Source organism: Thunnus thynnus, chromosome 7 (assembly GCF_963924715.1).
Source record: "Thunnus thynnus chromosome 7, fThuThy2.1, whole genome shotgun sequence".
NCBI classification, from domain to species: domain Eukaryota; kingdom Metazoa; phylum Chordata; class Actinopteri; order Scombriformes; family Scombridae; genus Thunnus; species Thunnus thynnus.
The window spans coordinates 9,987,584-10,013,334 of record NC_089523.1 but is presented as its reverse complement, the minus strand read 5'-3'; the positions used below and the strand labels follow the sequence as shown (position 1 = coordinate 10,013,334).

Sequence of the window (25,751 nt, the reverse complement as noted above, 5' to 3'; positions counted from 1 at the left end):
AATTGATACAACGGTTTACATTTTGAGGTTAGCTGGATAAATAATCACATAACATGTACAATTCTTCAAATTTGCTTGGATTAAAGTGGGAAATGGATAAGGTGTTGCGTTCAAAAACTGTACAGCTGTGCTGAAAAGGCTTGGGTTTGTTTGAAAAGCACTTTAAAGATCACCTGTAATTCAGAAATGTTATTTTAGAAGCACAGATGTAGAATAGAGTGAGATATAATAGATCAGAACAGGGAGGGAAGCAGTGTGCACAGCAGATACCTACTTGTTTGCACTCACTGTTGTATATTTCTCTCCTGAATGTTTGTTCTATTTCAGAGCTTTCAAACCCTTTCCTCTTTATCTATTTGGCTGCAGTTGACCATCTTAATGCTTATCGGTATGTAGTTGTGCTGCTGTTTAAAAATGTGCATAGTAGCTGACCCTGTTGTCCATTTGAGACCAGTATTGATCCTGTGTCCCAGGCTCTCCGCTGCACCCTGCTTATATAATTGCCTCTATGTACTTATGATTATGTGCTGTGTCCTTAAAAGGCTGCTCCTAAGAGAAGAGACCAGCAGATGAACACTTATAATAATACACTCGATGCAATATCGAGCAGGATATTTGCCAGCTTGATATACCGGGAAAAAAAAAACTAATCTGTAAGATTTGTTGAAGCTGTGCAGAGGGAGTGCGAGTCTGACAAAAAAAATGGCCCATTATTGTTATTGGCTGCCCTGAAACAATGAGGTTAAAACATGCATATATCTTCTATGCAAGGGCTGAATGTTTTTGAAAAAAAAAAAATCCAATTGCGATTATTTTGACTGAGATTGCAATTGCGATATGTTTTGTGATATTAGAGGGAATGATTGTTTTTACATCATTATTCTCATTGTCTTTGAAAAACATTAAAATGATTATGGTGTGATTTTTAGCGGGGATCTGTACCAGGACATCAGTCCGCAGCACAACAATACTTCATTTGAAAATTGCATTGTGATTTCGATAAAATTTCGATCGATTTGATGCCTCCCATCTGTAAAAATAATGAACTGCCACAAAGATCTGGCATGTGTTTGCTATTAATGTGCAGCACCCACATAGAACAAATTCATGTGGTTCCACTCACTGAAGCAATAACAAACATCAAATCCAAAAGCAATGGCCGACTAAATTGGATTTAAAGACTTGAGAAAATGAGAAAGAAAATCACGGGTACAAAGCTGTGTACATAACAGCCCGGACTCAGTAGATGACTGTAATTTCAACAGTACTTTACGTCACACTGCTACTGTACTGCAGCCAATTGTGTAATACATTTCTCAACATTTTTCACCAGGGTTAATAGAGCTGTAATGGTGCATATACGCAGCAGTTACAGTCAAATCGGTACAGAGGAGAAAGAGACACAGTACAGTGTGAGCCGGTCTGATTCTGTGATTGCTTCAGAGTCGGTTAGGTGTACGGGTCTCTTAGGTGTCATGGAAAGGTGAAAAACAGAAGTTTAAACACACAGTGATTGACTTTGACATCTGTCACATAATGGAGCTGTGCTTCAGCACGCCTAAGAAAAAAAGCCTACTTGACACACATCAAATGCAATCAACAATTTAAGTTGCCAACATGGTGAAAATCACTCATTCTTCCACCAGACCAAGTGACAAGACAGCTCTTTATCCACACATGATAACACACACTCAGTCAGTGTCTCTCTGTCTGCAGCTTTCAATCTATCAAAGAACATACTGTGCTGATGGGTTCAGAGGTTACATCATATGTCATATTTGTATTTTCTACTCATTTTGGGTGTGTAACGAAAACAGTTTTACAAGCAAATAAATTGTGAAAAGTGCGTATAGTCAGAATATTCATTTGGCATTGTGTCATTTAGGCTATACCCCGCTGTGAGAATGTCGAAGCCCTGCTGTTTCTGAGCAATGCGACTGCTGTTTTAAGCGAGAGTCCCCTCTGTGTCACACAGGCCAGATATTTGCAACGCATCCTGTCACTTTGGACAATTGTGCATTGAGCGGTACATGAAATCTGTGCGAGGCCACTGTGTGACGGACGTTAGTTACTGACATATTGTGGAAAGGTAGAAAGCTTCTCTGCTTCATCTTATTTGAGCAGGTAAACTTTCTAAAGGTAATTGCTATTAATTTGACTGTCAGAGGAACATTACAGGCTTTGGTTTTTAGTTTGGTTCTTTGCTAGTTTGCAACTTGAGCTCTCTTCAAAGCCCTACACTCATACAAACTGGGAGGTGCACGGTTATTTTGTCAAAGCTGAGGTTCCCCCTTTGAAAATAGTAACAATACCTCCTTGACTGGATAACAGGTCCGTTTGTTTTTCTTTCATTCCTGGTAACATTCCCACCATTTGAGACTGGCCACCACAGATTGTCTCCTGCACCTGAAAAAATGTAAATTCTGTGAAACGAGAATGATCCTCTCCATGGGTTTTCATATCCATCCAGGTGTTTCTGAATTTAGGTGAGAAATATTTAGTGTCTAATCCTCTCTGCTGGAGAAAAAAGGGTAATTATTCTGGTTATCTCATAATCTGAGTTGTCAGGTATTGGCCTCTATTTCCTGTTCATTGCTTCTGGGATAATAATTTTGTCACTTTTGTGTTCTCTTGTTTAATTTTTTTGTGTAATCAGCTCTGTAATAGAATTAAAGAAACCAAATGTTCATAGAAGCAGGAAGCTGGGTTTCTCTCCCACAAAGCCAAGTTCACCATGGTTGCACCTGCTCGTCTGTCCCTGCCTCCCGGGCTCAGACAGCAGTAGAGGACAGAACTCGGTGTGATGTCAACACACAGATGGCGGTGAAGAGCCCTCATGCAGACGTACAGATGGCACCTTGATAAAACATACAAATCCACCCGCTTTTTTCTTCTTCCTCTTGGCCATGAAAAAACAGTCAGACCCGAGGAGGCCGGAGCGAACGAAGGCAACGGAGTGGTCCGTTTGCCGTTATAGTGCAACAATAGTTCCCACCGTGTCTCTGCATGCCACGGATGTCTTTGTCAGCTGTTTGCTTTCCAGGCCTCAGTATCAGCACTACAGTACACGACAACCAACCCCAGAGTTACTTTCTCTCAACTGCAACAGGCAGCCAGGCCAGAGGAGGTCCACACATATCTCTTTCTGACATCGCTTTAGATTTCTCGATGCCTCAAATTAATTTCTGCCTTTCTTGTTGAAAAGTGTTAAAAGCAGACTAGAGAGCTGTGACAAGTGGTTGTAATAGACTGTATATATCTGTTACCTTTACCCCCTTTTAGACACATTCATTTTGTAGACATATAAAATGGACCACTGACTTTATCAAGAGTCATCAGCAGACAAGTATCCAAAAATATCTGCCCACATTTTTCTCTTTCATGACCAGATTTATGGACCATTTTATGAACAGTTTGGTGATTTAACAATCATATGCTTGAATAGCTAGAACAGGCTGTTTAATGGAAGCTGCTGATATACCAGGTGTGCTGCACACAGAAGCTTAAAGCTTAGGTCTTTTTCATTATCGAGGCTTTAATAATCAGCAGGAAGGTACATCAAATCCAGAGGACAGTGAGACTGTAAAGCTGTCTGAATGAAAATCTCTTCATATAAGGCTTGAATATAGAATCCAGATGTTATACACCTGCTGCTGGTCTTAACACTGACACGCTGAGAAGGCAAATTGACCATCTTCTCATCTCTCGCTCTCCCAAAAAAGCCTTTATCCCTCTAACCCTTATGCCCTTTTTTGTCTCTTTAGCATTCCTGCGCTGTCTCTGTAGAAACAAAAATATTTTTCCCTTCTCTGGTTTTCACCTTTGCACCCTTCACTTTTTGTTTTGTTTGCTTAATACAGATAAGCTAATCATAGTTTACTTACCTGTACTATTTAATGACTCTTTAAGACATGCACTTTATTGCCATAAATGTGCAGGTAATTTTACATGATTGAAAAGGACATCCAGTTGTTAAGAGATATTCAAGGACATGATAAGCTTTTTATTATATCCATAACTATAGTAATATACTTTAAAGCTCAGGCAAAAATATTGAATACATTTACTATGTGCCTGGTGGTTCAAGTGCAACCAGGTATAGTTCCTCTGCTAAGCATTTTATTAGTTAATTGTTGATTTTAAAGCATTTACTAAATATTACCATCAAATACACTTTCTTCCTCATAGCCTGGCACTCTTCTCTGACGGTGCCAGGCCCCAGGTCTAAAGTGCTTCCCTTCACTTTCCCTCCAGACATCCAAAATCACAGGCTGTACTAAAGTTGAAAGAAGAAAGCGCGGTGCAAATATATATTAAGTAGACAAGCTTCAGTGTCATCCAGTCTGTAAGGTAATAATTATTCAAACCCACACACCATCACTACTGTAACCTTGGCATCGTGGCTTAGTATTTAGCACTGTCACGTCACAGCAGGAAGGTGCCGGGTTCAAAGCCAGCGCGGGTGACTGTGGAGTTTCTTTGTGATGTTTGCACGTCTTCTTTTCCGCCTTTTCACCAAAACATGTGTCTGGGTGGTCCGCTTTCCTCATTCTCCAAAACACACGCATGTTAGGCTTTGTGAATACTCCTGCCTCTGCCCTTGATGACTAGTATGAACTCTGTGGATGTTGCTCTTCAAAACAGATCCCTGTTTTTAATATACAACATTCGATGCCTCAGGGAAGAAGCACTGCATTTGCAGGTACTGTTAATAAACCAACCCCTCCAACCACAAAGCCCCCTAAGGCTGACAATAAGGCTTTCACTGTTGAGTGTGTCCACATTGCTTTGACAAGCACTGTCCCTGCAGCATCAAACCAGCTTACACTACTGTATCAGACCAACACCCTATTATATAAAAACCCTGCTGCTCGGAAACCAGAACTTTCTCCCACCCAGGAAGGAGGCTTCGAACGGTAAGTTGAAGCCCACTCTTACAGAGAATTTTTTCATCTCCAGATGAAAAATGACGACAATATCTCCACATATCACTTGACCCACTTACACCCTGTTGGTCTGTCCACACTGAATTGAGTGGGTGGATTTCCTTCTCTTCTCCCAGTCATTTATTTCATTTCGTTTAGCTGTAATAATGGAAAAGCATGACAGTAATGACACTTCCTCTCCCTATTGTCAGTGTTCTAATTTGTGGATGCTGGTGGACTGTGATTAAATTATTATTTTTTTCTTGGATTATCTCTGACCCATAATTTTTTTTCAGACTGATGAGCTGTCAGATTGTCAAGATGTTCTTGTACCACCCTCCCACCCCCCCCCCGTCTTCCTAACTCCACCAGTTCTGTCATGATGCTGGCCAGTTTGAAAGTATCTGCCCTCAATAATTCTTTTAGTAGCGCTGCTTATACTACCTGACGTGGCACAGTGCTGGAGCATGCCTCTTAAATCTCAGGTTTATTATATGACTTTGATATTGTGAGCTGCTCCTTTTCTCACGCCATCTTAATTTCATAGGATAAATAATTACTCAAGATGATTGGTATAATGGGTTATTGAAGGTTCAGACACAGTAATAATGGTAAATATAAAATCATTACATGTCCACGGAGGACACTAACAACCAAGAACCCTTATGTAAGCGTTTTGCAATACCCCTCTATCCTCATTTGTCAGGCCAGGATGTTCTGGCACCAGCGCCTTTCAACAAGTATGTGTTGAATACTGAATTCTTTTTTTTCATCTCAATGTCATAAGCTAGCCAGAGCTGGAGAAACTCGAACATCGATTCATGTTACTTGAACATTCATCGCGTCTCAGGTCATCCATGCTTAGAGATGAAACTCTGTTCATTCTGATGAATATTTGAAGGAATATTTTCATGGCCCTGACACACCAAGCCGATTTCAAAAGACGGTAAGATCCCATGCTGACTCAGATTTCTGTTTATTATATTTTTGTGCACAAAAGTCTGACATGAAATACACAGAAGCAAACATCGGAGACATTTCCATAGGATAATGCGACTTCATTCTCAGCTTAGTCTAGATAACAAAAGATGTCTGTGTACATTTCAAGTGAAAACTGCATCACTTTTCCTCCAAAATGTATAGAAATCTTTCTCTTTTTTTTCTCTTTACTGTCAGTGTTGAAAACGAAGAGTAAAGACCTTGAGAATGATTTCCTTCACATCAACCTTCGCTAACATCAGCGCAAACTGCTTGTTAGCCAGAATGCACTTCATTCTGCATTGTCAGTCTTTATTAACTTGCTTTTTTGCTTACATACAGTCAACTCATCAACATTTCTCCCTTCATCTTTCAATATTCTGTGGAGGCCCTTGATTGTAACCCCTTTCTATTTGTAGGCATGTTATCACCCATGGGGACCCTAACAAAGTGGAACGAGTGGCTGTGATTGATTCTCTCACTGATCAGTCATTTGTCTCCCAAAGCTAAGAAATGCTCAGTTAATACCATATGCCTGGATACATAAATCAAAAAATACTTCGCTCAGCTGGAAAACTTTAAAGCAGGGGGTGAGTTAGTTTTATTTTCCTTCTCAGTCCTCCTCTCACCCTGTTGATTGATGTCTGAAAGGCCGGTGTTTCATCAGGATCACAAATCACCTTCCTTCTACAAGTGTGATGGCTGTCACTGACTGACTGGTACAGCTGACTGGGCAATATGAGAGTGGTTTGCGGTGGGACTTGATGTCAGACTCGGGATGAAAAGGAGCTGCGGGCTATAGGCTGTGGCCAATAACTCTTTGCTTCCCACCACACTGGCTCATTGGGAGTGATTTACATTAGGGGTTGGTCAGAAAGTATGTTGATAACTGATTGAACTGATAATGTTAATGGTTGCGTTTGAGATTATGTGGAAACATGCCAAACATATTTTTTGTTAGGTAACACATAGGCTTTGTGTGTATAATTGTGCATTGTTATAACATGCAATACTTTAAGACCACAAAAAGTATGTTCTTAGTCTTTAATCTGACCAGTGATGGGAATTGCGACACAAAAATGTTGAGAAGTGAGCACATATTTGGAAATATATCAGCATAGAAGGTCACTGCATTGACTGCAGATTTGGAGCAACAGCTTGTCGTACTTGTGAAAGCTTGTTCACTATAAAAGAGAAGAGGTGAAGGTGGAAACAACTCGGTGAGCAAAGTGCTTACTTTTGTTTAACAAATGCTGTTCTGTGCGTCTGGTGCTGGTCAGTGAGAGGTCATGTGCTACCCTATGTTGTTGTTGTTGTTATCAGGAAGTGTTAGATGTCTTCTGACTTAGAGAAGCTCATGGACAGATAATGAACTGTCGGCACATGCTAGACAACAAATGACATAGCATGATTATTTTCATCACTCAGGTAAAATAAAGCAAATGAAGCGGTTGCTCTCAGGTGTCATTTAGTGTGAATAAACTCATTGCCTCAGTTTTTACAGTGCTCACTCCATGATTGCCTTTGAAATGTATTTTAACTTAGTTGTGATTTCCCTGTCTGCTCTTTATGATAGCATTGACTGTACGTGCAGCCTTTAAAATTTACCATTAATGTGTTGAGCTGGCACTCTCACATATATTAATATTGAATGCTGTATATTGTAAGTAGGCTGCATTATGGGGGAGTAAGTGCTCCTCCATAAGTAATATCCAAAAGTAATATTAATCAATATTAAATTAAGCAGGCATAGCCAAGTGCTGTGACTTCCCTGCTGGGATATAATGTTTGCCCTGTAGTCACAGTTTTTTTAGAGTTTTAGGTCGCCTGTTTTCCTCGATCCACTGCTCTCCTTTTATAGAACAAATTTAATCTAACAGAAGCAGCTAGTGACAGTAGTTTTCCTCTCGCTTCACCTGAACAGTTGAAGGAGTTATATTTTGTACACATTATGTAGTCTACGCCTGGCCAGTTAGAACATGCTCCCAGATTTTTGGTTCTCCAGTTAACCTCACTTGGCCTCCGAGGAATTAAAGAAAGCAGTCTGAAGCTTAGCCTGCATTAGTGTGTGTGTGTGTGTGTGTGTGTGTGTGTCTGTTTTATTACCTGTGCATACCTCTTTTACACAGTTAATAATCTGCTCTTATGTATCTGCAGTTGTTCAGAATGGATCAATTGGAATTCTGCCTTTTTTAGTATTTTGAGATGATTTGATCAGAGGTGGTAACAAAACAAGTGTAACACAGGGCACAAGTTGTTGAGTCACATAATTTATACTTTAAAATCAATTTTTAAAATAAGAATATTTAATTTTCTTTACATGGATACACAATCTACACTGCTGCCAACTGATATAACACAATAATGACTGAACCAATGACGAATTTATAAAACCATGTTCATTTACTGTTCAAAGCAGTGTCTGAGTCTGTCCTACAGTGCACAGGAAGTGATGGGGTTTACTTTACAGTAAGCAGCAACAGTGGTTTGTTTAGATTAAACAGAAAAGGAGGTGGGTAGCATGAGCTACTGTATGATGGGTCTTTCCTGACTCACTTTTAAATCTTGCCAAGACTCTCTGTTCTCTCTGTAGTGATAGCATTCAACTGAGCTTTCAGTGCTGAGCCAGCTTTAACAGCTCTGATATAATGACTCTCATTGCTTGTTATAATGGGTTTTATCACCCATGTGTCACTAATCAACTCCCTCACAAGCATCTTCTGATGCAACATGGTTCAGCCAAGTCTTCAGTGCTTTATTACTCAGTATCCATTGCACATCTCAATAAGCAATTCAGATCATTCAAACATGACATTGAGATCAGGAAAAGATTAAATGGAGACCCATTTGCAGAAAGCTAAATAGATTCTTAATGATATTAAGTCTATTATGACCTGGAGTGTGACCAAGGTGTTCACATCTAATTTTATGTTTGTGCCTGCAAAATTTTAAAATGCAAACTTTTTAGGCTTTTGTAGACCAAATTCTTCTGATTCACCCCAATTTATAGCTTTGACACCTCAGATGAACCTACTGTCACTGTGTCAAGTAGCCTAAAAGTCTTTGTTGGGACTGTGGGAGTTCTGGACCAACATTGCGATCATTTGGCTCCAGAACACTTATGATTATGTATGTTGCCCATGCTGTTATAATATACAGAGATCAGTGAAATATCAGGAACACCTGACAGTGGCCCTGCAATAAACATTACCTTCTATAGCTTAGAATATCATCTCTTGTTGAGTTCTGTTGAGTTGTTGGTTCAACTCGTGCACCATAACACAGTCCAACAATACAACATACGCTACGGCTTAAAAAGTCACCAGTTGAATAAAGTTGAGGTAAACGTTAAGTTGATACCTCTCTGAGAAATCTCAATAACTGAACATTATTAGCTTCAGACCGTTGGTAATAATTGCAAGCCTGTTGTCTAGGATTACGTTACATTACACTGAACAGATATTAATGTCGTTTTGTCCACATGGTATATTACAATGGCATTTTGAATGGCATTGTGGTGGTTAAGTAAGGAACATTGGTCTTTCTTTGTGAACTATTCCTTTAAGGAAGCTTTCTTCCTCAGTAGTGGGTTGGCCTTCGGTCCCATACTTCACTGCTGCTTGGCCTCTCCCTCAGTTCCCTGGTCAGAAGGAGACAGTGTTTTCTGCTGGGAAACTGCTGAAGTATTTCCTCCCCTGCAGACTGTTTTTCCTCTCTGTGCCTTTTGATTGGAGGAAATGAAGCAGCAGAAAAGGAGATGACAACAGCTGTTTAAGGGTTTTCCATATGCACTCACATATCACTCATATCTCCTCTTTCACCTTAGTTCAGATACCTTGTGACAGACATGCAAGTGATTGGAAAGTGTGCTTCTCCTTTGATCACTTCTTCATTTCACTTGTTTCAGTCACAAAGGGGGGCATGTAGACAACAGTAACTGATATGATGTTTAAAGGCTTAACAAAGTAGATGTATTTGTTCAAATCTCATGTGCAACAAAACACAAGGGAGGTGGTTGTTTCTTGTTTGTTTGTGCGTGCTCAGTGTTTTTCTATTTCAAGTTTCAGCTTTTGTTCCTTGGTTGTTGTGTCTGTAACATAGACAGTCAGTATAACAGTGCAGCCCACGCTCCGTATGGTGGTCACATTTCTGCACTGCACTGTGGTCAGAGGTGTCAGATCCTTGTTGGCAAAATATGACCGTGCAAATGCAGACTTTTGGATATAATTTATTTTGTTTACTTGTCAGTGTTGCGTACAGTAACTCTCCATCTGTAGATGGTTGATAATAATTCTACAATGCTATTTAGAAAAAAATCTGGCACATTTGTCGTACATTTGTTGTTTAAAGTTGTATTAGAGACGGAAAACATGTTTTTCGTCGTCAGTTTCCAACTCATTTTTCACTGTTTGTTGCCTAGATAAGAATCAAGTGCAGAACATTACCGATGCTGTGTTTAATTTAGCTTTGTGAATTCATTCGTTCAAGATTTAATTGTTTCCATTAGGGTCGTACTTAGCTGATGACTTTCTGGTAAGACATCATGCTGATAAAACAGATTAATTGCAGGGCTTTTCATTCGGTATTTATACAGCCTGGAGAGGGTTGGGGGGATATTAGCTACATTATGAAGTAAAAAATGGATGAGACTCCCATTTCAAGGTGACAAATCTGTAGCCACAGTGCCGCTCTGCCTAATTATGATAATATCCCACATCAAATAGCTTTAATTAAAGGGCCGTTTGATGTTTAACTCAATTGACGTAGTAGTGACGTGTGTTATGTTTGACTTTGAGGATACAAGTGGCTGCAACCCCGGCAGCAATAGAAGCTTTTGGAGCTAAACGTGTTGCAACATAGACCACAAAAACCACTTTGCTAACAACATGGAGGCACTGCTGTGAATACAGGTTTGAACATTATAATTTGTCAACAAGTGACAACATGACAGTGCCCCTCGAGTCAGAAGTTGTTTATCACGTTCATTGTTACCTGACCTATTTTCAACCACGATTAAAGTTTGGGGCTCCCAGTAACAATGATGACTTGATTTATAATATTATTTGTCATGTTTGTATGCAGGAGAACAGGTGTAACAGGTGAAGGAAAATCACCAGAGAAACCATTTGTTGTGGTGAATCTTGTGTACACATGCAAATGATTACCTGATAAAGTTCTTGTATGATGATTCATCTGTGGGTCTATCCATTGTGGATTTCATGGGAATTCCTCCATCATTTCTGTTTCATGAAACTACAAGTGGAAATTTTGACTTGTAGATGGAAAGTTTTTTTTTGTTTTGTTTTGTTTTTTTAGACAGGATTGTTGGACCAACAAACTGAAAGACTAAGATCCTCCCTAGAGCCCCAGAGAGCAGTCTTTTTTTTTTTATTTTTTATTTTTGCACATTTCTAATTTTGGAAGAAAATACACTCAAAATCCTGTGCTTACAAAGTTGTGACCACCATTCGCCTGACAGTCATGATTTATTTAGAAGAATAAGCAGACAAGCATAATAGCTATGCCGGTACTCAAGCAGTGCCTGATCTGATATGTGTGCAAATCCCTCAGACTGCTATGTTGCTACTCGGTCAGATTGGGCAATACAGTAGTACAGACTCCAAATAAGATAAGGTGCTTATTGATAACACACTGGCGCGTAGTATGTTTGACCAGTGGAAGGACATTAAAGTCTTTGCATTTATCCAGTTTGTGCCTGGTTTTATTTGACAGAGTCGTATCAGAGACAGCATTAACCGTGCCAGTGGCCGGGGTTATATTCAGTCACTGTGCTTAAAATGTTTTTGCAAAAAGGGCCTTCCCAATGGTTTATTTTCTAACCTTAAATGATGTTCTCCTTTTAGTGTTGTTCTGCAATTCCTATACTTGGTACAAATACTGTTTCTTTGGATACAGTACATCTCTGTTGTAAATTACAAACTATCTGTAGTTGGAGGTATTTAGCTAGGGTCAGGGTATAGTGTATGACACTGAACACTTTTCATTTTAAGCCACACAGTAGCATTGCACACTGCCTTTCAAAGACCCTTGTGGTCCTGCTGGGGTGGGCCAGGTTCATTATACCCCTGGGTCAGGCCCGCCCTCCACAGAGCAGTTTTACTAATAACAGGAAACATGGCCACTGCAGCAGATGCTAATGAGCAGTTGCCCAGAGCCTGAGACAGCCTGATTACAGCAGGAAGAGTGTAGTTAACATGCAGGATTGCTTTGAAACATCAGATGTGACTTAGCCATATGCTAGCTGTGCTTCACAATCTGTAAGGAAAGATGAATATCACCAGTTAAAACATAGATTTGTGTTTTATACACTTTTAATCATGTTTGTTTGTCAGCAGAGATTGTTAACCCTGACATTAATTATGCAGAGTGTATGCTTTGATACGACATTAACTTTCAGCCCCAGATTGAACCGAGATGAGAGCCTCGCAGCTGCAGCGGCAGCACAACAGGCTCTGTCATGTCCCTGGAGAGAGGGGTAAACTTGTGATAACAGTCAGCACTGCTGTAATATCATTATTGTTATTATAGCTGATTGCAGAGTCTCAGTGCTGAATCAGTAGTAGCTCAGAGGAGGGACTGACTTATAACTGATTATTCACACCCCGTACAGCATGGTACTTCTTCCCATGCCTCACAACCACGGTGTTCGACAGGCATAGGAGGCATGCTGGGTTTTTCAAAAGTATTATGCTGTTCCGCTGCTCCTCCGCATTAAGAAGGGCTGGGAGCAGGGTTGGGTGCCACCCTGGTGCCTCCCTGTTTACATGTGTGAAATGAAGTCTAGATAAATGTTTCAAGTCAAATTTTTTAAAGGATGAAACTGATTTTTTGCCAGCCTAAAATTTTCAAATAAAACACTGAATGATGCAAAAACACTTTGGTTTTTAGAGACTCTGCACCACAGCATTAAGAGTGTGCTGCTTGCCGATTCTGTTGCAGCGTTAACCATCACAGCCGTACAAAGCAGCATGAATCTCTTTTTTATACTGTAAATTGAAGGGTTTTGCTAAAATGTGACTGTTACATTACATCCCTGTTATGCCTGTTGGCCTTTTCTTTGCCCGGCCCTTTCTTTGGCTACACGCTGCCTTTTGGCCCAGATATTTAGTGACACTGTGATGTATTCACGGTCACTGTAATTTAATGCGATGTTCAATAGATCGCTGGTTCACCAAGGCCTTTTCAATTTAATTTTTCCTTTTTTTTTTTTTCCTTGTTCATATTGATGAGAGCTCCTAGCAGTCTCAGTTGTCATTGGAAACAGGAGGTGAGAAACAAGGTCTTAATTTGAGGCTGAGCTTTGTTTCAAAAGTGTGGTGGTTTTCAAGCCAGCATGTGTTTTCTGTCAAAGTGCAAGACATCTTACTCCAGTGACTTTTGGCTTTTGGTCATATCGATTGTCAACTTTGGTACATTAATTTTTTGTTCTCAACAACCAGTAACTTGTATCAACATTCATACTAACAGTTCATATGTTGTTGTTTTTTTATTGTCTTACAGTATCCTTCGTAGTCAGTGGGATGTTAGAGCTCTGGAAGCAGGACTGACTGAAGGAGCATGGTGAAACACCAACCCCTCCAAGTCTATGAGCGCCAGCTGTGTTTGTCATGTATCACTGGGATCTACGGTTGCCGCTGGAAACGCTATCAACGTTCCCATGATGACACCACCAAGGTGAGGGGGGGGGGGTGGAAACCCCTTCTGTGGATGTATTAAACCAATCAGAAATGCTGTACATCTGGCTGTCAGTCATTAGCCCCTTTCACACATGCACTGCAACCCTGAAGTTATCTGGACATTACCCAGAGGAGCTGTGTGTGAAAACACAAATGTCCGAATCAGTCGAACTTGACAGACTTTACCCTGCCAGCTCCCTAGTACAAAGTCTGTGTAATGTCCAATTGAGCCTGTGTGTGAATACAGCAGCTAAAACGGCTATTGAAAAACACTTCTTGGCTGAAATTAAGGCAGTGCAAGACACATGTGTATGATGGTTGGTGTATAATATACGTGTTCAGCAGCCTGTTAATGTGGCACAGAATGACATTTAACTGATTCTGCCGCATAATATCAATAAAAAATATCTTTTTAAAAAATTTTTACATTCAGTAATCTATAGAAAACATTTTGACTGAGACGAAAACTCCTTTTAATTGTTTGTAACTGTACGCTCAAACAACACTGGTTTAGCAAAGCAGAAGGAAATATAATATACTGCCCTTGTTGCCATTGATTGTGTCACACTCTGACATCTCATAAGCGGAAGCTATTTACAGCCGGTTTGTGAGCACGTGCACACTCACAATTGTGTGCATGTGCTCCCATCAGGTTTGGTAGAGAATGAGACCTGATCGTCCCATTCTCTGTGCGATTCATCTTCTCAAGGTCATCTTCCATGATAACGACACAGCTTTCCTGTGAGAGATCGATGCAGAATGATATTCATTTTCAGCTTTTTGATAGCTTTCCTTTGTACATGAATTTTATCGAGAGGTGACAGCTGTCCCTGCTTATTTTTTCATGAACATCTTCCAATGAGCTGCCAACTCCATTTTTGACAAAAACATGTATATAAAAATTAAGGCATTCAATTAAGTATGTAGCTGTTACAAGTCTTCTCACAGCTCAGAATAACAAGGTGGCTGTGTAGGAGGTGGAAAAAGTTCAAAGATATGTTGTTACTGAATATACCAGTGAGAAAAAAGAAACATAGAAGGCTGTAGCATCTTACAGTCTGTGGTTGGCATCCATACCAGTGTGCACTCACACTTCATGGTCTCTAGATACCCTACATACTGATCATGTTTGTCTCTTGACATTGATTTACAAAGAACAATTATCTTTGGTGAAAAATGTCCTTGCTGGCTTGTCCTCTATTCGATAACCTTCAGCTTTCCACATAGAGCTTCATATGGCATTACAATACTCCTCTGTTTCCAGTTGTCTGTCAGCTCCAACATCCATTTTTAATTAGTTAAATCAGATTTTCTAATAAATAGTAACTATCAAATGTTTTTTTTTTGTGAGTGGGTGTAGTACAGAGCCACAAGCTGGGCAGTTGTTAACACTAAACAGAGTATTCTGTATGCTGTATAAGGGATGCATTTATCATAGTCTGGAAAGACAAACTTGGCATTCACATGATTTTTGGGCATTTAAATGTATACATATAGATGGTTACATACTATGACAAACCGTTTTAATGATAGTTTTACCATTTTTAACAAATTTGTAGCTTATAGAATTTAAAACCAAGATGTACTACCAGAACAGTTACATGTAACTCCCAACAAAAGAATAATAATGCTTTTTTTTACTATGAGGCACACGCTAGAGTAAATATCACGGCCTACACAAGATGAGTCATTTGTCCCGACCTTTGTATTTAGCAAGGACACACAGGTTATGTTGCTGCAACAAACTCAAACACACAGTACATACCTATGTGCGTGTTTGCACTCAGATGCTAGGTTGGATAATTTATTTATGCCCACATACCATACTGTAGACAAGCAGAAACCCAGGACACAGACAACAGATTCATGTCACTCAGCACACACACACACATACACACACAGATCCATCAAAGACAACATATGGCCTGCATTAAATCTACATTAGAGGTGTAAACAAACAGACACAAGGAACACGGAGATGGAAGGGTGGTTATTCTTGATAGTTCTTGGACGATATAAAAAGCATTGCAGAACAAAATAATGAGGTATTGATTTTTTTTTTTTCCCCCTCCTGTATGCAGGAAAGTGGACACCGTGTAGCTCTGTTTCCTGTTGCAAGTGGTTGTCTTTCAGGCCAACTGATAGGATAGTGCCAAGTCAGCATACTTTGTTCACAGTGCTTATCCTTTGTTTTGACCATGGTGTTGAGCAGCACTTGTCTTGACCCCAGTGTAAGAAGCAAACATTCAGTTGCATGCTCTCCACAGGCTGCAGTCCATTTCCATTTCAGTTGATTCAGGAAGAGGATATTTTTCCCCTCAACATTCTTGTATGTTTCCATTATGAGTGAAGAGAACCGAAAACAGAACGAGCCAAAATTATGCTGTCTACAATAATTGTAAATATAGACCACTGCTAAGAGTGCCACCTTGTTTGGGTGCTGTCAAATTGTAGAGAATAGAGAGAGAGAGGAAAGCTGTGTTAACTATTTATTTTTGTGTTAGTTGATACTTTATTTGGTTTAAATATAACTTAAGTAAATTTTAATTTTGAGCATGTTTTTATAGTTTGAACATCTGTGGTCTGAAGTCCTATTTTTTGATGTTTGGTACATATTTGACCAGTTCAGCGCAACAACAAATGGAAATGAAAAGTTTGGACTCTTATGGATAATTATTTTCTATTCAGACTCTTATTTTGGCCAAACATATAGTACCAGTCAAAAGTTTGGACACACTTTCTCATACAAGTGAATGGGATGGTGTTCCCAGACTTTTGACTGTCACTGTAGATTTTAACTCATGTGAGACAGCTTTTAATGTTTCTTTTCTTAGCTTTGAGTGCCTTTAACCTAAAGAGCTGCCCTTTGCATTGAGAAATGCCTCCTAGTATAATGATGTCATATAAGACTGCATCTTTAACAGTTCCAGTAAACAAACTGTGACTAATCAAGAGCAGGTATCAGCTACACGTAACCTGAGTGAATCACAGAAGTGTGAGAACTGAGAATCTCATCTTGAAACAATTGTAGACTCATTCACATGTGGGTCATGATATTTCTCCCCTTTTTTTTCATCTTTGTTCACTGTAATGAGCTGTTCAGGTTGACTGAGAGTCTTACTGAAACTGCTTCTGTCTGTGTTCAAGGAAGACGGCGCACGTCACACTGTGCAAGCTGATCTGGCCTCTCAGTAATAATTGAAAGTATTTCCATTTAGCCAGTCTTTACCATTCAGTCACACAAAGGCTTCAAAAATAGAAGCAAAGCTGCTCTGCCTTCATTTGTCTTTGTAGGACAACACAGTTGGCTAGCACTAGCAGTTAGTTGTTTGTAGAAATTATGGCAACTCCACAAGTTATTCCATTTGCCTCATGTACCAAACTTTAAATTGTTAAGAGAAGAGGAGATTAATAAGCCGAATTCAAATCAAATAATTCTTGTAGAGATGTTGATCATCACTTTGTTTTCCCTTTTTTCCTTGGTTGGACTTAAAGGCCCAATATGTAACTTTTCCACATTTTTTTCCTGCATTTGTGTGCCCGATCACATCCTTGTCCGTTCTTTTTCCCTCCGGCTGTCAGACTGAAAGGTCATAAACTTCAATATATCAGATGTGAGATGACTTACAAGAAGATGAGGCTGAGGGTGTGATGGCTAATCATGTCTTGAAGGGTATTACATTACCTTTTTCTTAATATTACACTAGGAGTAGTATTTCAAACCCTTGAGATAAAACTACATTGTTTTAACAAATGATCAGGTTTTGGTTTCCTCTGAACGCTTCTTGCTTTTGCTCACAGGGTGAGATCTGCAGCATCAGTTTGTACGGCTTGCTGCTCTGCTATCATGCTGCTTTCTCTACACATCCTGTCTAGAGATTGTGTTAAAAAAAGCAATGAGTGTAGTTCTGGATCATATTCACTCATCGGACTGAAGCTATAGGCTGCATAAACCAAATCATATATCCACAATAAATCTGCAATAGCTTATGTCTTGAAATACATGGACAAAGCCTTGTCCACTTAATGTAGGTTTGATGTTGATTATGAATAAACCTCCCTTGAAGCTGTTTCCCTGAGTTTGTTAAATCTACCATATTGTAATTATGCAATAATATTAATATTACAATTTCCAGCAGCCAAACACTCTGTTTACTGTCCCATCAGATCAAATCAATCACTAAACTGGTTCACACAAAATTCACCTGTGGTTCCTTCCTCTAAGCTCCTGCGAGAGCCTCCTCTCTCCTCACTCTTCCACCTGTTACACCAGTGTGCTCTGGTAAATAAGATAGTATCTGAACAGAGTTTTTACTCTGTCTGCTATAATTATAAATATAAACCACTTCCTGGTGTGTGGCTGTTCAGGCTTGTTTTGCTGAAGGTTGTGTGTTTATACTACACTGGATGTCACGTGGAGACGTGCTCACACCTGTGCAGCCGGTGCATACGGTCAGCGTGGCCCTCATGGACATAGGCAGGTGATGAAGGTGAATTGTGAATTTACATGAATTGTGCCACATATACATAATTGTTAGTGTGTGGTGTACGTTAAATGGGTAACCCCAGGCAACCAGTAAATGCAAAACATACACAAATTAAGTGTGTAGAATGATATTCCAACAACATCTCTACAGTTTCTGGACTAACTGGCTGGCTGGCACTGCCTGTAATCACATAACTCTAATCCTTAGTCCAGTTTTAGAGACCGTGTTGACCTTGCAAGAGGGGTAAATAAAAACACAAATACTGGAACAAAAGTGTGATCCCCTCTGAGCAGAGCAGTGATCAGATTTAGAGGGGTTTAAAAGGGACAAGCGATGCAGGGTCAGCCAGCCTGTGGCTGCTGACCCAAAACACTTGTTTGCTGGAATGGTAACATCATCTGTTGAAATGTCTAAGAGCTACACATTAAATATTAGAATGAATTATTTGTCCATGAAACAGATGGACTGTTATTTCTGTATTTTTTTTGTTTTGTTTTTTTTTTTTTAGTGAAGTGGGGAATATGTTTAAAATATTTGAGAAAATGGAGGTTCAGCTCAGTATTTGGAAGGCGTTTGTCATATTTTTCTACTCTAGTGAGCATCTTCCTCGCATTTGCACACATTTTTACACTGTGTGAATTGGTGGTATAGCTGCATTACAGAGCAGTGCAGCACACCGTGTGTGAAATGCCAGGGACTTATCTGGATATGCTCAGGAATGTGACAAGGGACTGAGGTGTCAAGTCCAGTGAAGATAGAAGCAAAGAGAGAGGCATGTGAGGCTGTGCCTCAGCAGAAGCAGCACTGTCAGCAAAAGAATAACAGCTAAAGTAGCTCTGTCTTTTTTCCACTAAATGGAGCTGAAAAAATGAATTCCTTTTGTTTACATGAGTTTAAAAGCTTTTTCACAAGCTCGGACATGCTTGTGTTTTTTTTTTTTTTGTTTGTTTCTGTCTGGATTAATATTTGACAGCAATTTGATTCGGGACCATCCCACGCTTTTCTCTCCCCACAATGTTGGCATGTTAGATGGCAGCACACTGAGTCTGGCTGGCTTACCCAGTTGATTGCGTTGTTTAATTGTGTGATGTCTATATAGCAGAGATGTGCGCTGTACCAGAAATAAAGCCGTACCCTGCCTATTCCTGTAAATCTCTACCATGAATGATTTACCATGTGTATATGAATAGTTTGCTTATTTTCTGTCTATTTTGGGACAGAAAATCTCTGTATTGTTTTATATTAGGTGCAAAGCTAAAAAAAACCTGAATAAATGCTAAATTAGTAAATAATAATAATTCAGTCTTATTTACAAGTGTTCCAAGTTCAGGTGTCGTGCCGCTGCTGACATTTCCAGCATCTCTCAGTAGTTCGCCAATACAGGAGTTGCTATTTGTCTTCTCTCTGATGACTAATGTCGGCGTATTTCAACATGTACCGTAACACACATGAATTCATAATCAGAAACACACAGTCTGACAAGTACAAAATGTTGTGACATTGGTGTAGAGAAGCTTTTAGCGTGTCGCAGTACATGGTGACGTGCTGTCCATGGTACAAGGACAGGTTCTTCATGTAGTCCTTGCATCCGCCAGCTCATACACAAACATGCTTAATTAGCCTTTCATCAGTTTGTCATCTCAGTTCATACCGTGCTCCTACAAAACAATGCTCTGATAGAAATGTGTGCAGGTGTTGTTATTATACTTGAAATGCACATGCTTGCCCTCTGTGATTGTACTGCTGTTAAGGGGGTCAGAGTAAAGTACAGATGGCTGGTATACTGCGGATGTGTTTGTAGGTTTGAAATTTTGAATAAAATAGATTTATGCAGCTACACAGCAATACACAACTTGTCTTGTGAATCTGCAGGCACCAGAATGACTCGTGTGAAAGTATTTTATGTGTATTTTTTATCACTTCTCCTGAATATACTCAGTCCCCGGTTGACTTGCAAACCAGATGTAAATCAAAATACATATCATTGCCGTTTGCTTTCTTTTAAATAATTTAACAGTATGTATGAATGTTTTATCATACGTTTACAGTATATGAGTCAGATAGCAAGCATGTGTTTGTCCATGCGTGTATATATATGTAGTAAGAGAAGCTGCTGAGCATGAATAATAACCATCCAGTGGTTATGACACTATAGAGTAGCCTAGATTCTGTTTGACATATTGAAGCATGCTTGGAGGGAAAAGAGTGAGCATGCATATATTGTTCAGTCATTAGCAGTTGCCCTCACAGGGAAAAGTGGAGCAACTGAATATCAGAAAAGCTCTGTAACCGTTATAGAATCACTATTACAGAGTGACGACTTAATGCTACAGTCTCCTTTATTTTTACCATGTTCTGTACATTCACTGCAGGCTTTCCCATCATTTATTTGTGGTAGCCTGCCACAGTATCAACACTGACCACCACATATTGATTTTCTATTTTTTTTTCTATTAAAAAGGGATAAAATCTTATTTCATAGTAGCGGTACACACAGCGCATTGATTCACTCAGCCCCCCTCGCCCCACACTCTCTCTCTCTTTACCTCTCTCACACACAAACACGTTGAAAACGGACCCGTCTGTGAACAGCCCCTCCTCTCCGTACGCACTCTGAATCAAAACATGATCATGTGCGGGAGGAAGGATTGTTGTTGGCTTTTCCCCGCGGAGAAGACGGCTGGCTGAATTCCTGAGTAGAATCAAACCGGAGTTCACGAATGGTTAGTATCATGAACACCTGCAAAAATCTGTCCAAACCCGATGCATACAAGTTAACTCTGATAAGTTGGTCTATGTTCTTAACACAACACTGTCAAAATACAGCTGGGTTGTCGAGGTTAGCACGCTGTATATAGCTGCATGTGTATTTGCAGTGGAGCACCTTATATATGGTGTTATTTAATAATTAATTTACCAACGCCCCCCCCCCCCACCCAGTCAGCTACCGCCACAGATAGAATCTAATTCTGTGAGAAACACTGTAAACTGTATTTTTTTAATCAATAAGCCTATATAATAAATATATAATTGGCTTCCTCAATCATACTGTACTAGACTGGACCTGCTGTGAGCCAATAAAAGTCAGGAAAGTCAAATTCAAGCAGAAAACCACTGACGAGAGCTGCTAACGACTGCAGTTTTACATCACTGTAACTGATTAAATTGTCTTTAACTATTAGAGAAAAAAGTTGTCCGTTGTCTCTCTCTCTACGCCTGCTTTTCCTAGATGTTAAATCACTGACGCAGTTTTCTCTGATGCAGTGGTGAGTCAGCAACATTAAATCAGTTTCACACCATTTTCACTGTTTTTAGTAGTCTCTCTTTTTCATCATTTTGCCAGAGCGAACCCTCGGTGCAGCCTCATAGTAAATTAAACACTGTTTGACTCTTAAGTCTCTACAAAGACCTGCTAAATCCTTTAGACATGTTTGTTCATAGCATTTATAGCTCAGAGTTTAGAGAAAAATGCAAACGGTGGATTTTCGGGAACGTGTCCTTTTTAAGTTTTAAAATGAGTGTTTACATCCTGCAATGAATTTTGCCTCGATTTGTTTGATTCTTCTATTTTTAGCAGTGGAATTTGTTTTACGAGGCTTCGACTGTGACATGTATCTCTGTCTATGACTTCCCTCCTTTCCAGTGTTTCTGGTTCAGGGAGCAAATTTGTTTACTGTTTTTAAAATATATATTTACGATGGCGGCTGTCTGGACTGCATTACTCTACAGCACCCACAGAAAGGGCCCTTGATGGTCTTGAAAAGTCATTCCGGTTTTTACCTTTTTTAATTACGGCTCACCGCATAATTTGATTCGAATTAAATCTAATTCAACAGCTCTGAATCTTGCCAAGGTGAACTTGTCCTCTTTGTCTTCTGTGATTTCTCCGCGGGGCGAACGGCATAAGACTGTTCAGATTAATTATCAGAACAACGCACAAGTGATTGTTAGGACGCACTGCTCTTCAACAGTCTTGATTCTCCGGAGTTTGTGGTGTTCTGATAGATTTCTATTGCCGCACTGTCGATCCATGCCATGCGGTGCTGTGTTCAAATAAAATGCCTGCCGTGCAGAATGGTAATGTGATGTCACGAGGGCACGCCAAGTCATGTCAGACTGGAAAAGCTCTGCTGCTGAGCGAGCTGGGAAGAGGCAACATCAGACCGAACATGGTGCTAAAATCAAGTTATTCTTCAAAACCTTTTTTTGTGTGTGTGTGTTATATCCTAGAAGACTGTTACAGCTTACACTGTGCTGTATGCTGGGAAGCACACAACATGTTGTCTTTGTTCTTTTGATTTGTTCAGAGCAAGGACAAAGGTGATGGTTGCACTTGTCATTTAGATGCAGTTTTTATCATGTGCATAAAACTAATCATAAGAAATCATACTGCCTCAAGAGATATGTACAGTATGTGATTGCTATATTCAAGCTAATATAGCAGCGTGAGTTAATTATGACTAATAAAATACAAGATTTAGCATCAGATCTCAGAGATGACATTGGGAGATAGCTGACTAGGTAATCTGATTAATTAAAGGGACTTCAGTGGTAACTTTTTGACCTCACCGTCGCCGCTCTCCCAGGGGCGTCTCAGGTCGCATCCATCAGAATCCAGAGAGGATGTGAGGGAGAAGGGTTGAGAGAGCGGGGGAGATGAACAATGTACCCTCTCAGGAGCAAGGTCGGATTTCCCAGGTGTTTTCAGGTAGTCATTAAGGACCATGGGAACCAGGGTCTGTGTTTTCTCATCATCGAACACGCCTGACATGTTCGCACACATACACAAACAGATGCCTCCCACAGAGACCCTGTTGTACTAGGGTTGATTGGCTGTGCTCTTTTGTCACAAGACATATCCAAAATGTTGGAGGTGCAGCCAAAATGATTTGGATTGTTCCCATATTGTCTGATGTAAGATGACCCTCTTAAATAATGCTTTTATTACGCTCAAACATGAGATGTGATTGAATCAACATGCCACCAGGCTTGTTTCCCTTTTTTTTGTACAATTGATCACTGTCATGACATAACCATGCCCAGAAATAAAATAATACCAGTGTACCATCATGATTTCCACATTAAGTCTGACCCAGGTCAGAATGGTGAAATGTGGGAAAGCTCTTAAAACAAGGCTGTTCAAATATGACCTTCAACTAGGTTTTAGTTTGGAATCATTTCAGGATTTTTTTTTTTTTTTTTTTTTTAGGATTCAAACTTCTTTTAAAAAGCTGTTAAATACATTTAAAAGCTTTTATATTTATTCAACAAAACTGTGAGGTTGTGAACGGACATAAGCAGGTCAAACAGACTGTCTTACCTGTGTGTCATCAGCTGGTCGAGGCGATAATAATCTGATCCTGTGCACAGTCAACAATGGTGCAGTCAAGCTGCTTTGCTTGGGTTGCTTAACTGAGTGTTTTTATCTTGACACGTCTGTGCACACATACTGTATACATGAGGACATTTGGTAGCAACCAACACTTATTTTCATCATGGATTGATCTGCCGGTTTATGATTAATCCTTTAGTCTGTAAAGTGTGAGAAATTACAGTTCTGGCAGCCTAAAGTGACATCTTCACATTGATTTCTTTGTCTGCCCAGCACAACCTAAAGATACTCAATTTACAATGATTAAAAAAAAAAAAAAGGAAAAGTAGCAAATCTTCACACTGAATGTTTGGCATTTTTGCTTTGGCTAGTCAATCAAATCAAAATGTTGGCATTAAACAACATACTGATGTACCATATAACTGCACTTACTTATTTTATGTAAACGTGTAGCCTATATGTTTGACCAGAATTTGTAGTCCTGACCTTCAAGAGGACATTGTAGACACTTGACATCTATAATGACTGTAATTACAGTTGGCATTTTGATGTGATGTGATTTTCTTTCCCCAGGAGGTCTAAAGATGAGATTTTCTTAGAAAACACGTATTGTGTGATTTGTCCAGATTACATAGAATTAAAGTCATCAAGCAAGTCTGACTACTGCTTTTATTTAACAATGTGATTGAAATATATATATGTGTGTGTGTGTGTGTATGTGTATGGTTTTCCTACACCCAGTCCCGTCAGCTGATTAAAGTCCTATCTCACGTTAACCTAGAAACGTTCATTATTCTATCAGTGCTGTGTTTGTGTGGGTTATCAGCACAGTTAAAGTGGGCCAACACGTCTGCTTCTCAGGTCTCTTAGGTGCACCGAGTATTCTTTAAACGATGAGCAATTTTCTGTGCTTTTAAGAAAAGGTGAAAAGGTTCTTGTCCGTGTCACAGCAAAAGTGTAGATGTATTTAAAGTACGCGGACAAAGACAGACGGTGTGCTTTACTGTGTGCATGTATCCTCCTGAGTATGGCCCAGGGATGTTTTTGTGTCTGTCTTTATCTTAAGATGTTCCCATTTAATATTTGCCATGGTGCAAAAGTGCATGACAGAGGAGGACAGTAATTAGTCAGCTTGCATGAGAAGTTATTAAAAGTCATTCTTTGATAATGAGCAAAGTGTATAAGGGATTTACTCTCTGCAAAGGTCAGCAGCCACGTTGACTCTGTGTGCTCAACATAGGATAAGTTTGTAGAAAGTTTACTCCTAATGAATAGATAGTCTCTGAAGATATTTTTAGTAAAGTTGAAGTTGTGCTTGTGAAGCCTTTTAAGCATAATTGCTTTGTCCCAGTAATATTCAGTAGATACAATTTCAGTTTCCAGTGTTTTGGCAGCATTCAGAAACCTCCAAATTTCACTCAGGTTCTACATTTCTTGTCACAACATGGAACAGAGACTGTGTAATCTGTGTAATCTGTGTAATCTTTGTTGTTTATTTGAACAAATATCTTTGATTCGCAGAACTAATGATGTTTACTTGTATGTGTTTGTGCAGTGGGAGCTACTGTGGTCCCTCATCCTCCTCTTTACCTTCTGTCTGCTGCTGGTCTGGTTCTACTTCTGGTGGGAGGCTCATAACGACTACAACGAGTTCAACTGGTGAGTACTCAACCAAACGTAGCGTTCTTGTGGGTTTGTCCGGTCAAACCAAGCGCCAGACGTCTGTCACCATATTGTTTAGGCTGTAAATAAATGCTATCCATGCTTGTTGATTTCCTAAATCATCAGTTTAATCTGCCTTAATCTGAGCAGGGACCACCCATCCCTCCACAGATTACACTATTACATAAGTGCGATGCCTCGCCCAACATTTCCTATACTATATATATCACTCAGCCCTGTGCTGTGTTTACTTGACCACTAGTTTACGTGACGACAAGTTTATGTGACTGAATAAGGGAAAAAATGGATGCCAAAACCTTGATTTTTGAGGTATTGTATTCATGCAAGTTTGCATCTTTTTGCTGCCCAATGACAACTAACATCATCCACATCATAAAACATCACAAACAGCTACCAAAAATAAAGTTTTTTAATAAAACCTGTAATCAGCTGTTTTCACACACCCTGCACACAAGATTCATAAAGCACAAGTGACCACATGATTTCATAGAAAAAGCGCTGCCAAATTCAATATAAATACTCCAGCAATCTGAAATTAATACAACAGACTCACAGTTTTCAATATATAGTCACCTTTCAGAAGACTATAAGCGCTTTTGGACCAAACAGTTTTAGGGACTCCTTGAGAGGAACTACCCACTACAGGCAC

General features: G+C 39.6%; 1 protein-coding gene across 4 annotated transcripts in view; it reads left to right on the top strand.

Annotated features, from left to right (window-relative positions):
- Positions 1-25,751, top strand: part of gdpd5b (glycerophosphodiester phosphodiesterase domain containing 5b) — a 44,085-nt gene that overhangs the window by 1,692 nt on the left and 16,642 nt on the right. For all 4 annotated transcript variants that reach the window (XR_010928923.1, XM_067594224.1, XM_067594223.1 and 1 more), the window contains 2 exons: positions 13,425-13,598; positions 24,975-25,078. Coding sequence is in view for 3 of the 4 variants with exons in the window: in XM_067594224.1 (XP_067450325.1) it covers positions 13,482-13,598; positions 24,975-25,078 (221 nt within the window). In the remaining variant the exon portion in view is untranslated. The remainder of the gene's footprint in view (positions 1-13,424; positions 13,599-24,974; positions 25,079-25,751) is intronic.